The sequence below is a fragment of the Tigriopus californicus genome, chromosome 7 (genome assembly GCF_007210705.1).
Source record: "Tigriopus californicus strain San Diego chromosome 7, Tcal_SD_v2.1, whole genome shotgun sequence".
NCBI lineage: Eukaryota > Metazoa > Arthropoda > Copepoda > Harpacticoida > Harpacticidae > Tigriopus > Tigriopus californicus.
The window spans coordinates 14,949,775-14,962,584 of record NC_081446.1 but is presented as its reverse complement, the minus strand read 5'-3'; the positions used below and the strand labels follow the sequence as shown (position 1 = coordinate 14,962,584).

At 44.1% G+C, this 12,810-nt stretch overlaps 1 protein-coding gene and 1 long non-coding RNA gene across 4 annotated transcripts in view; one reads left to right on the top strand and one right to left on the bottom strand.

The window, feature by feature from the left end:
* Positions 1-12,810, bottom strand: part of LOC131884356 (pumilio homolog 2-like) — a 37,520-nt gene that overhangs the window by 17,308 nt on the left and 7,402 nt on the right. For 2 of the 3 annotated variants that reach the window (XM_059232105.1, XM_059232106.1), the window contains exon 1: positions 2,336-2,724. The exons of the other annotated variant lie outside the window; for it this stretch is intronic. In XM_059232105.1, coding sequence (XP_059088088.1) covers positions 2,336-2,536 — 201 coding nt within the window. In that variant the 5' untranslated portion in view covers positions 2,537-2,724. Of the gene's footprint in view, positions 1-2,335; positions 2,725-12,810 lie in introns of those variants that run through there. 3 annotated transcript variants of the gene reach the window in all.
* Positions 3,416-10,025, top strand: LOC131884359 (uncharacterized). The gene is made up of 3 exons (XR_009373713.1): positions 3,416-3,564; positions 3,638-4,739; positions 9,827-10,025. It is a non-coding gene; the product is annotated as an uncharacterized LOC131884359 (long non-coding RNA).

Genomic DNA, 12,810 nt, shown 5'->3' with positions numbered 1-12,810 from the left:
CCCCACAGGCGTCTTCAAAAAAAAAAAAAGAAAGACATTGAGAAGAGCTCGCTAACAAAGTCAGTGAGACTTCAGATAAAGCTTTCATGAAATGAGGTCCAGATCATGTTCCGACCAAGAACACTCCAGTTTACTGCCATCAGGTTTCACCTTAGAAAATATTCAACGAAAGATTAGTTCGCATTTTCAATCCCGTCTTCCCAGATGGAAACGGCAAGTCGTGATCCGGGTATAGACCTTTTGCAATTGTTTTGACGTAATGGCTAACGAAGACGATCGTTCTGCAAATTTGTTAGGCCACGAATTACGCCAAGACCGCCCATTTTTTTCTTTACTTTTTCCACTTGAGCTGTCGCAATTTGACGAGTGAACCGTATCCAATCAAGTTGGGCTTTCCGGCGTCCAGATTGAAGTAAGGACAAGGTAAGGGAAAAGCGTAGAAAATGCTCCACACTCATCATCCTGACAAATACGTGTAGAATTTGTACATTGCTTGAAAAACAAGTGAGAAAGGCCAGATAAACAAGATTCCCGGCCAAGAGATACAATTTCAAACTCATCCAGGCATGAGAGATAGCCGTGCAATCCGAGGATGAAATAAGAGACTCGATTTGGGCTCGAAGCGTCGGCCTATCTCGCGCAAAGGCAACCAAAGCGATCCATCTGCTCATCTCGTGTACAACCCAGCTGATAAGTCTATGAAGTTTCACGTCCTCCTCACCTTGAACCTCAACGACTCTAGCAAACGATTGGGGAGGCCCAAATTTGCAATCCATTCGTGTTCTTCTCACACTCGGTCTTTCCAGCTGACGCTTCCGAGTCTAGAATAATTCGAACACAGTTGCTGAAGGCGCCCACGACGACCAATGGTTCAGGAATATCACCATCAGCCACTTGCAGTATATGCAGCACTTGATTAAGAAGAGTAGACGAGTGAGAAGGAGGTGATCGAGGGTATGTCCTCGATCTCTCAGACCGCTCAAAGCCCAACTGACGAATTTGACCACATATGGAGGAAAACTGCCCCTGATGTCGGATCGTTAGTTCTTGCGTAAGAAACCTCATGATCAAGGTATACGACACCAATATGATGTTGCAAGTCAGCCGTCGACTTGGCACTACTTTTAAACATGGTTATCTCGTGGTCTCGAGGAAAAGGACAAGATGCTGTTGTTCAACTACCTCGCATCATCGTTCATCATTTCATACGACAAGAACGGCACGCGTATTGGAGGCGAAGTAACCGTTCACAATCTTCGTCAAACATGAATTACCCCGTTGAAGTGGAGTGAAGATCTCTTCCTGTTTCAAACCACACCCCTGGAGGCCCATTACCATCTGCTATGCCCATGAGTGAGTCACTTATCAGGTAGAAGAATTTGCATGGGGTCGCAAAAAGTGCAGTTGCCAGTTTGGCATCAAGTTGATGCCCCGCTTAGCTTGTTTTGTTTCTCATCATCCACATCCAAGGACAGAAATGCATCTCGATTCTCACGGAGGAGCCACTGAGCAGCCACTGAGCAGCCATTGAGCAGCATCGCCATCATCTTGCACCACAAAATGCATATAACAACTAAACTTCTCATCTTTGATTGTCTATTCATGGCAGGACTTTGAATTATGTCTTGACTGGTTAGTGTCAAGGTCGGATGGAGACAAACATTGCACAAGGGTACACAAAGACGTGTAGGAGATCATGTGGCCATGATGTCCAAACATCAATGGAGGCTAAGGTGTTAATCCCAAAGCCAATTCTCCATCAGGTGTTTTCAGGTAAAGAGACGTATTCACTCACTGACTTCACGCCATGACAATGCAGACCATTCTTGATTAAAAAGACTAGCTGCGAAATTTCGTCGAGTGTGTCAAATGCCAACACTGAACGAAATGGCTTCTCATCCTCGAAGAATTCTTGCCAACCATCATCCTGACGAGTTCAGGGTAAGCTCAAGGGTTAATTGAGTCCAATTAAAAATGTGGTTTTGGCTACGTCACCTCTGACAGTTTAAAAAATGCCATTGCTAGCTATTTGAGACATATTATCATGTTTGCGAATATGCTTTGGGTGGGGGGTGCGCTACAGTGTTGTTGTCTTTCAAGTTGAAGAACTGGTGGGATGTATGCTTTGACAGGGTGACAGTGAGGTTTTTGTCCACATTTGCCAGGAGCCTCTTCAGAATTTGGTGGTCGTGTCTTTACAAAAGGCAGAGGGGAGAGTACAGTTAAACGGACCCATCTCTCTGAGACTCAGCTGGACATTATTTCTCTCACTCGTGTTCAAGCTCACTCAGAATTCTTGTAATGAAGCATGTTGATGAGGGCATTTGAGACTTACCAGTATTTTTTCATTGGCCTTATTGGCATTGTAGTCATCGCCCACATCTCCAGCCGCCACGAGCAGGCCATTGGCTAGATTGTTAGCCGCAGCCACGGCCGCAGCAGCCGCACTTTTACTGGAATGGGTCGAGTTGGTGGAGGATGTTAAAGGCGAGATCGTTTGATGAACATTCAAATATTTCTTTTCGGTCACTTTCATGATGGGGAGCGAGTGGGGTTTGATTTCTGGCGGTTATATTCAAGGCAAGAGTGTCTGGTGGTTATTTTTTGTTTGGTTGTGGAGGATTTGGAGCCGGCATTTATATACACAATTTCAGTTTAGCTGGTGTATATATTTACATCAGATCAACAAGGATCGCTCACAAGTATTTATCCAAGCCTTGCACATGACTTCTTGTCGGTCGTCATCTCCTTTCTGGAAAGACGGGATTCGCCAAACAGAACGAATAGCATCTCTTTTTTTATATGTAGTAAGTACACTCTCTTTGCGAACGAATAGGTTGTTGTGGTCACAAATCCACTCTCTTCTATTTATTAGGGCAGGATTATAACAAATTTTGCGTTTGTACAAGACAGCTCTTGAGGTTGGCGTGGGTCAAAGGTAAACTGATATGTGAGGATTACCCGTGAGTTGCTTCATTAATAGTTCACTTTAACCACACTAGACCTCAACACTGGCATTCAATGCGCCAGAGAGAGGAACTGTAGTCCCTTTGGTTCCCCCTAATGCGTGTGTTCTTGAGAAATTTCTGACACCAACTGAGAACAACAGACAAGGACCAAGAAGCAAACTGAGAAGACACCGGTTAAGAAGGTGGGTGGCTCTCGCAGCACTCTCAAAATCCTCGCTCTCGTCGACTCCATTCAGAGCCACAACGACCGGCACCAACCAAGAAAAGGGCGGACTTGGACTTGGCCAAGATCGAAGTCGCAGAGAACCGAGAACGCAATGCCGGCCAAAAGACACGAACGACGCACCCATGAAGGAGGTTTCTTTACAAAGAACTTCGCCTCCGCCTCCTTCTCGTCGATTTCCAAGGCTGGGCAACGTACAAATCCTCGGCCCAAAGGAAACTGCACCGAGGAGATACTACAGCATGCAGTATGTGGGAGCGAGGGTGAGTGAGTCAGTGAGTGAGTGAGTGTCTGTATCAAACTTTGTTATGCCATGGACCATAGTCGCTGGCTGGGACTGAGAAGGGTCGCCCTTGGAACTGGACGATATTGGTCTGGGCTCACTCAATGACAATTGGGACCAGCCATGATGCGCATTGACGATTGCACTCCGATTCAATTACAGGCCAGTCATAACCTCGTTTGGAAAATGCAAGCTGAAGATTTCAAAGACAGGGGGGACGGTCGTCCTCTATTCGGTACCACCAGTGCGACCCTGATTCAATGGAAATCCTTGGCGCACTCTCTCCATTCCTTCTTCACTCTCCTTCACTGACACACATCAAGATAACCATCACCACAAAATCCCGCACGAGAGAGAGAGAGAAAGACAGGGTACCAAGGAAAGAGCGGACGGTCCAAGGGACGAGGTGCTGTCCCAATGAATCTCAAGTTTCCAGGTCTGCTTCACCTTCTTCCATATTTCGACCCGAGTTTCAAGGACAGATATGTTAATAAATATGAAATCGAAGGAAATCTAATCCCTGGCAAAACACCAGAATACGGGCAGGTTCGTGTGGAGAAGCGATGGAACTTGTTCGTAGGCATATTTTGTGGTAGAGAATCCCTCGGAGAGTAAAAATACTGCATCAAGGTTGGAAAGAGTTTGCTCCGTTTGGAATCTACCAGAGAACTGAGAACTTGGGTGAACAAGTGAGGAGGTGCAGGGTTCCATTAGAAGGAAGAAGAGGGAAGGAAAGGGAGGCCTGGGAAAATACCCTGGGAGCAATGGGACAACACACTTGCCTCATACGAATGGAACACCAAAGCGAAGAATGGGAAAGGAGGACTTGAATCCTGGAGGAAATATTGGAGCGGGAAAAAGTAACGCGAAAAGGAGGATATTTGAATTCCTCGCCCAGCTCCCGCTTTGTCGACTCTTTATTGGCATGAAATGGGTTAAATGCCAAATGGAACAGCATATGATGCTACTGTAACAACTTCAAACGAACTCACTTTATAAATCTCCACCATGTCCCAGCTCCATTGAGAGGAGTGTGCATTTCAATGATGGAATAGGAACTCTTCATCAATCAGGTACCGTTTAAGGGAAGAAAATGGGGACCCACCTTCAAAGGAATGGAGTTCAATGGATCGGAAACAACCTCCGCTTTAAAATGAAGCTGTACTTTATCGAACACATGTCTTCCTCGTTTGAGCCTCAATTTACCAGAGACCAGATCAAATGAGGCATTGGGGGCTACCCACAACCATGGACTTCGTTAGTGGTAAGACTAAGTGTTTCTTCTGTTTGTGAGGTGTAGGCAATCGATAATCCCTTAGGATTGAGGCTTTTCGGCTGGAAATCTTGCAAAGACAAATCCTAACAAATGATTTCCCCCGAGAATTGTCGAGCAAAAATTAATCCGCATTAAAAAAAGCCCCAAAACGCTCCTGAGCTTTGGTAGCTCAGATTATTTTGATTCAACTCCACTTCGGTTAAATCAACTGAGGTGCTCTCCAAATTGCAAAACTTGAAGACTTTTTTTGATGATTCGAAAGAAGCGAAAAAGCTAAGAGTCAAATTTCGTTTGAACAACCCTTCCTGCCGAATGCGACACCGTTCATTTTTCTATATTCTTCACAGGGTTCGCTAGTATTTGCACGATGAAATAAAGCACTACATCTCAAGTCAGGGATATTTTATCCGGAGTAAAACTGCAAGGGTCAAACGATGAGAGATTTGTTTTGAGAGGGGAAATAATCGGAGCATAGCAGCCAACACCTTTAGACTGAACTTAGCTACTCTTGAACAATGTATTCCTTTAGATCAAAGACTTCATCTCTTCTGAACTGATTATGACTAATGTAGCTCTTGCTTCCTTCGCCCTCACAAAGAACTAGAAACGTTAAAACAAAAAGCGTTGATCATAATGTGCCGGATCAGATTTCAATTGCCGAAGCCAGTATTAAACGAGAACAAGCTAAAAGGCGTGAATCAAAAAACGACTTCGTTTTCTACCATTTTAACACGCCTAGCCTCGTACGTTTTGGCATACATATGTATAACCATGTTCAAATTGAAATTAGGAAGGACTTAGGAATGCGAAAAGAGTATCATACCGAACACTTGGCATTGTTCTAGTTTCTGAGAGTGTCTTTTGAGCCTGATCTCAGCGCTTGATTAGTATGATGAACATCTGTTTCTCACTCTCCGGAAGAAGATGACTCCGAACAAATTGATTGGACCATAGATAGCACACTGCCCAATCAATGCTTGGTTGGTCGGCGACCATCCTCGGTGAAGTGATCAAAATCCTAAGTCGTCTCACTGGATTGTCTTCTTCCTCTTCATGTCTTGACAACAAGGGCATCTGAACTAGAAATAATGGATGAATGACTGCCTCCCTCTTTGGGGGGCTTCTTATATCCAATCAACCTCACCAAAGGTTTCCTCCCAAAAATGTCACTAAGGAAGATCGGAAAACAAAGACGCCTTCCAGGGAATAGAGCAAAAAGGGAAATGCTTTTTGGATCGCCCCAAGTCTCGTAACCCTGGATGGTACGAGTAAGTCCAACACCCTTTTGGCCAAGTGTGAAATCATTCATTAACTCGACAAGTGTTGATGCATTGAAGAGAGGGCTGTGGATGTGAATGTGAGTGCCGAGATGACCAGACGATTTTGCTTCGATCGTCCATTCTGTTTGGTGTTCTTCATCCACATGGTGGTGATCACAACAAATGGAAAAGTGTCCCAGTTTCGATAATGGAATGACTTGACTGGACACAAAGCGGGAATCATCGTCGCTTCTTTTTTATTCAAAGGGCGACGACACATTCGAAAATTTCACTTCAGTGAAGGGCATGAAAACACACAAGAGTCACATTTTCGAGATCTCCAGATGGATCACGAGTTTCCTTCCGTCTTGGTTTGGTGTTAAGGAACTTATCGTTCTCGCAACGTGTTTAATAGCCTCCTGATTAGATGGAAATCCAGCAAATCTTGATCATCTTCCTCGTGATCTCTGTTTAAGGACGAACGTAGGATGGAGGTTATGAAAAAAGGGTTTAGACCAAATCCGTTCTGAAACATTGGTCACGTACCACTCAAAAAGAACGGCCCATCATTTGAGTTCTCTCCTTGCCGTGTTCCTCTTCAATTTGGGCGCAAGGGCTCTACTCCCATTTGGCCATCATCACGTTCACCATCCTGGTCTGCGGTTCAGATGCCATTTTCAATTTCTTCTCTCTTTCTCCTCTCCTCCCCTTCCATGATGAAAATTGAAGGTTTTGTCGACGTGGAACCTTCAAGCGTGCCCCAAGTTGGTTCTTTGTTTCATCTCTTCCCCCAGTTCCAGTATTTGGAATGCTCTACGAGTTTTCAAAACTGAGACTGGAGATCAAAGACGAAGGTCCCTGAACACTTTGAACAATGACGGCGAGGACGCCCAGAAATGAAACGAAGCTAAGCAGAGGGTCAAACTCCAGAAGTGCAGGAAGAAAGGCAGCAGCCGGTCAGGGGTTCCATAAAAGCTTTGAACAGAGATTAATTTGGTGCTTTGTGTCTATTAACAAAGGAGGTGGACCGTCAAGTCCCATTTGGAGAGCAGAACAAGCACCTCATTTTGAAAAGGTTGATGAGAGCAAATTCGCAATTTGGCATCCAACGGAGACTTTTTCTTCTCTCTCTTTCCCTCTCCATAGGCCAGAGCCCAAATCCCTCAAGCCAACCACCTCAGGGTTAAAGAGACTTTTCCATTGGCCGTGGGTGTTGGCTGTTGGGTGTTTGGCGTGAGGAAGCGGTGGGTTGAATGGGCTCGCCCCTAGGCCGATAATGCTGACAATTGGGCCCCGGCCAAAAAGTCTCCACTGACCAGTGCCCAGCATGAATCATCCAAGTGCTTGTCGATTCGACTGATTCCAAAATCACCACGAGGCGAAACTCTTCACCGAAAAAAAACCAACTGAAAATCATCGTTTGAATTGGGAAAGGGGTTTCAAGAAAAACACAAAGCGAGTTGTGAACAAAGCGAGGGGAGCTGAACCATCAGGAGTATGAAATATAATAATTCCGTCTCGGTGAAGCGTTCTCAAGTCCGGGTTGCCTCTTTCGTACCAATCCACTCTTAGTCGAGAGTTCTTCCTCTACTTTTTTTGGAGCAGAAGCAAAAAGAGATTCCTCACCAGCCTGGATTATCTCTCTTGAGAGGAGAAAGTTGCCAAAAGCGAGGAGAATAAAGCAAAGCATTGAGCTATGGGCACTTCACTCTCGTTGGTTCGTCGTTCAGATCATAGGATTCCTCTGCTTTCGGACAGTTGATGGGCCTTTTGACTTCGTTTGGGTTGGCCCAGCAAATGAAGATAGTTAGTTCCATCTTAAACCTTGCTCTCCTCCCCTGGATTGGGTAAATACCCATGAAGAGCAAACCTTTCATCTCGAAGCCTTTCAGGAAACTAGCCCTTAAAACAGAGGGAAAGAAAGGGGAAGGAAAAACTTTCAAGTGACTTCTTGAAACAAAAGCTCGATCAAGTGAGACCCAAACGATTGCAACAAAATTGAGAGGCCTTTAGATCAGAGGTTTTCTTTATTTTCACTTTTAATCGACACCAACACACACAGAGGTCGACGTCGTTAGCCAACTTGTACTGTTTGCCCTTCAAAGTAAACGGACGGCAAAGAGATAGATAGACCTGATCATTCATTTTGAATTCACCAGAGCTATCCTTTTTGAGCAAGAGGGACTGCCGGGCTTCTTTCATGTGCACAAGGAACAGGATCATAAGGCGGACTTTCGCCGGATATCAACTTTGGCGGGGCCAAATTTAATTCAGAACAAAGAAAAGCGTGACCAAAGTCAGGGCCAACTCTTATTGCTCGACTTGACGTTAACAATCTAAACAGGGGCCCCAAAAATCGTAGCCCAACGGAAGAACATGTTGGAAAAATTTGCCTGGAAATTAGATTGTCAACCAAGCATGACCATCTTGGCGAATATTGTTGGGAGTTGGGACCACGGCCGCAGAGAGTTGTAAAGTTGAGTCTGCAGTCAACGGAAGTGGATCCGGAAGTTGTGTGTCAAAGCGTAATACGAATCCACTCGCTCCGGATAACTCGACCCTCAAAACTCATGAGGAAGACCCATGATCCCACACAGGTATTCAGTTCCATACTTCCGGACACATCATGTGATTGTAGAAATCCCCTCCCAAACTACAACTTTCCACAAAAGCCATTTCAGTTTTCAAGTAATTTGGACATCGAGAGAAAGCCAGTAAACAGCCAGCACAATCATCGACAGAGGGATCTCGTACCATGCATGTGTAAATCAGGATGTTCTCCTCCCTCGGATAGATAGGGAATGACAACGAGTGCCAGAGACGCATGTCTGCCTGCCACGAGAAATCAGAGAAGTTTTGTCATGGTAGCGAAACTTTGCTCTTGACATGCATTTGGGGGAGGGGCATTTGGCATGGCATAGTAAGGCATAAAACTACAGACAATAGAGATCCACTATCCCTTTTATTATGGTCATTTTTCATGGCTTCAAAGTAAAACCTTCTTCATGTCACGACACTTGGGATTAATTTGGTTCCAAGTCAAGAAGTTTTTTTTCGTCTTCTTCTTCGTTGTTGGGCTTCCCCGCCCTTGGTTCCAACTTGCAAGTCAGTCCATGGCAAAAAAGGACAAGACGTCCATTTCCATGAACAAACTGCATTTACTTTGACGGGCAATCTCAGGCAAATGGACCAGAAGTGGAGAGCCGTACTAATGAATGGCCTCTTTGAGAGGGATATCAGCTCTTCCGTCTTGGAAGAGCATGCAAATGGAAAGAAATCTCTCTTTCCACGGATGACGGATAGGTCCAGGGAAAAAGATAAATGCTCGCTCTCATGCGACGCGATTATGTCGAAGCTCCGCGCTCAAAAAACTTTTTCCATCATCGCAATGGTTCACATTGGAAAGATACTGTACACTTCAGAAAGAGCAACCGCAAGACTTTTTGGGACCTTTTATGTAACCCTCAAGACATATGTAAAGGTGAAGATTGTCGTGGGAACTCGGGGTGCATAGTATGTCAAGAGGATAATCAGACAGAACGTGTCCTTCTCGTTAAGAAAGTTTTCTTTTCCATGTTCCTTTACGGGGCAAACATTTCAATGAGAAGGGCTATTCACCCCTATGACAACCATATTTCACCCAATTCCTTATCTTTTTGCTACATAGCAATTTTTCCCCGTGTCTTCTTACGGAGCAAATAATTTCAATAGAGAACTCGTTCCATTGCATTTCTATGGAAGCCAATTATGATTGACCAATCAGCGGACCAGGCAAGAATTAAATCCGAAGACAAATCGGTGGCCTTTTCTTTTCAGGATGGCAAAAAACGTTACAAATCTTCATCAAGCCTCGGAAAAAAATGGAGAGATGACAGGAACTACAAATGGAACAAAATTTTCGTTTTGCAAAACCCGAAACAGACACAATCTCAAATTCGCCTATTAAAAAGAGTGATGACAAGAAATCTTGCAACAAATGAAAAAGACGTTTTTGAGAAAGCATGACTGTTCATTGCCCGAAGCTCAACGGTTCTCTCCCATAATGACATCATTCCCAGTTTCCATAATTCCAGGGAAAGGGGGCAATTTAGAAAAAATGGACCCCTATCCGCAAGCAGCGAATCGTACATTTGCCGCCGGATCCCAACTAATGGTTTATTTCCTCCGGCAAACCAAGAAAAAAAACTGGTATCTAAAATGGGAATACTTTAAAGACTAAGCGCAAGTCGAAGTCAAGCCTTGGCAAGTGGTGGAACAACCCAAATGCCCTGGCAGTACTAACAGTCCCTTTTCCACTCTTTAATCTTCTCCAACTCAGTGGCTCATAAAAGTGACTTAACAACATTTTTTACGAGATTGGTATTCCCAGTCAGTCGTGCTAGTTAAGTTCAAAACGGAGGGAAACATGGGCGATCATCACTTCATGAAACTTTGCTGATTTTTTTCACACTTCGCCGACACATGAAGGTCAAGATTGTTAATTTTCTTTCAGGATGCAACAAAAGACTTCTAAATTCCCATCTTTCAGTGCAGCTATTGAAAATCGCACTATTGTCTACTCTTAATGCATCAAGAGAGCAAAAAATTGGAAAACCTTTGTCATGTGGAATTGGGATGAAGTCTGCGCTGTCAGAGATAACGGCACTAAGGTCCACTGACAGATCCTGGAACGCGATTTCAAACCCCACTAATAATATGGATCACTTGCGTGTGCATTCTGCCTGGCTGGTGTGCATTTACAAGGCCGATGGACAAATGGGGATGCATTTAGCAACACAATTTCAACATGTCTTGGTCATGTCTAAATCTCCAATTTTTGGTACAGCTACCAAGTAAATGAAAGGCGTTATAATTGCGCAATGTATCAGAGTATCAGGTCGCCATGTTTCGCCTGACGACTGATCCAAATCTTTTGACCTGATCCGAATCGAATTTGAAACTGGAACGACCTTGATCATTCCTAATGCACTGAATTTCGCTTCAGGTAACAAGGCGCCCTCTTCACGCCTTTCAAATTGAGATCTACACTGATGGAATTATTATGGCCCGTCCAATGGGCACACGAGTGGAACAAATCAAATGATATGATACAGACATTCCTCGTTAATAAGCAATGAATGTCAAGCATAAACAAGACATACCAAGTCACTCACTCGTCGTCATCGTTCATACACTGTATCCAAGTGTGTATGTAGAAAGGGAAGGAGGAGCAATGGAGCAATGGAACGAAGGAACAGCGAGGATCTCCCTCTCTCTCTCCTCGCCTAGAATCAAGCTTCACTTGTCACATAAACATGTCCGTGAAACGTTCTACGATCTAGTGGCACTGGATTTAATCAAATGGGATTCTTGCCCTGCTCTCCTCTTCTCCTAACCTGGCACAAAAAGTATCGGGAACACTTTCGAGTGGAATAAAATAATCATAAAACACCACCCAGCTAGTTCAACAACATGAAGGCCCTGAAGAGTCTACTGTACTTACAGAAACACGTTCCACGAGACGGAACATTCGAAATGGCAAAAAGCAACAGGGCGGATCTTGATAATTCGTGGAACTTTTTGGGTTTCAGAGGCTGATGGTGCAAAGGAATCACACAATTTTCTTTCAATGTACATCCGAGCCGTTGGTAACAAGCTCGGCGTCCAAAATATGTAAGCGCTTTGCAAACAGCAAGGTACAAAGCTAAGGTCAAGTGGCATCCTTACCATGAATTAATTTGCGTAAAATTTGCTTTGGCTTGCTTAGGGCAACCTAAAATATGATTATTTACTCTTGTGCACCCTCTGTCATGTGCTAACATGAGGGTAAGACTAGGTCAAATGAGCACAAGGGGCATTCTTTGATAAAAAAGATTTGCAACACAATGATTTTTGCCGCGTGACCATGAAAACGCAAAGAAAGAAAGTGAAAACAAGCATTTCGACTTTCTTTCTTTGTTTCTTTTTGCTAGTTCTAGAGATCCGCTGATAACACTTTGCATTCGCAAATAACGTTCCTCAAGAGAAAGATTTGCGAGCAGTACAGGCGTTATTGGACGCTCAGAGTTCATAAGATCTTACCTGAAAAGCAAAAATGTAAGTGACATTTAAGACTCTGACATTTGAATGGAAAGAATCGCACAAAGGCAAAGAGCTAAGGCAAAAATCAACAGGACCGCTTTTCCAAGGACGGAGATCATAAAAGTACTGATTAGAGCGAAGCAAGTGATTTTGACGGTCCTATCGAGACTTGATCCCCTAGATTTGGTTCAATACAAAAGATGAAAGAACGTCGTGACTTAAAACCGGCCCTTGTGAAGCCCTGACTAAAGATGCTAAGGTAGGGACATTCTTTTCAAATGTGGAACAATCTATGGATCAAGACCAGACAAGGAACGATTTATTATCCTTCGGGATATCTAGCCGGAGTCCGGAGGAAAAAAAATCACTTCAAAAAGCTGTCTTGGCTAAGCCTCTCAATTTGGGGGTTTCATCAATCTTTTAAACACGGATCCCTTTAGCCATCGACCGAGCATCCCAAAGGGCCAACAGTTAACGAACGGTATTTTGAATTTTGGAATCTTAGGCAGTGGAACATCATCGGCAAACTTTAACGTGAATTTGAACATGCACGGAAGGAATGGGACTCGTCTTTGAGCGCGCAAATAGATGATCTCGATCGAAATGCCGATTGGTTGGGTGTATTTTCGTACTGAAAGTAAGATTGATTTGCTACGCTTGTCGAGAGCTTAGACCGAGAAGGAATCCTCGAAGTTATTGACCGAATAAAGAATTATCGAGTCAGCATTGGGCATTCATAT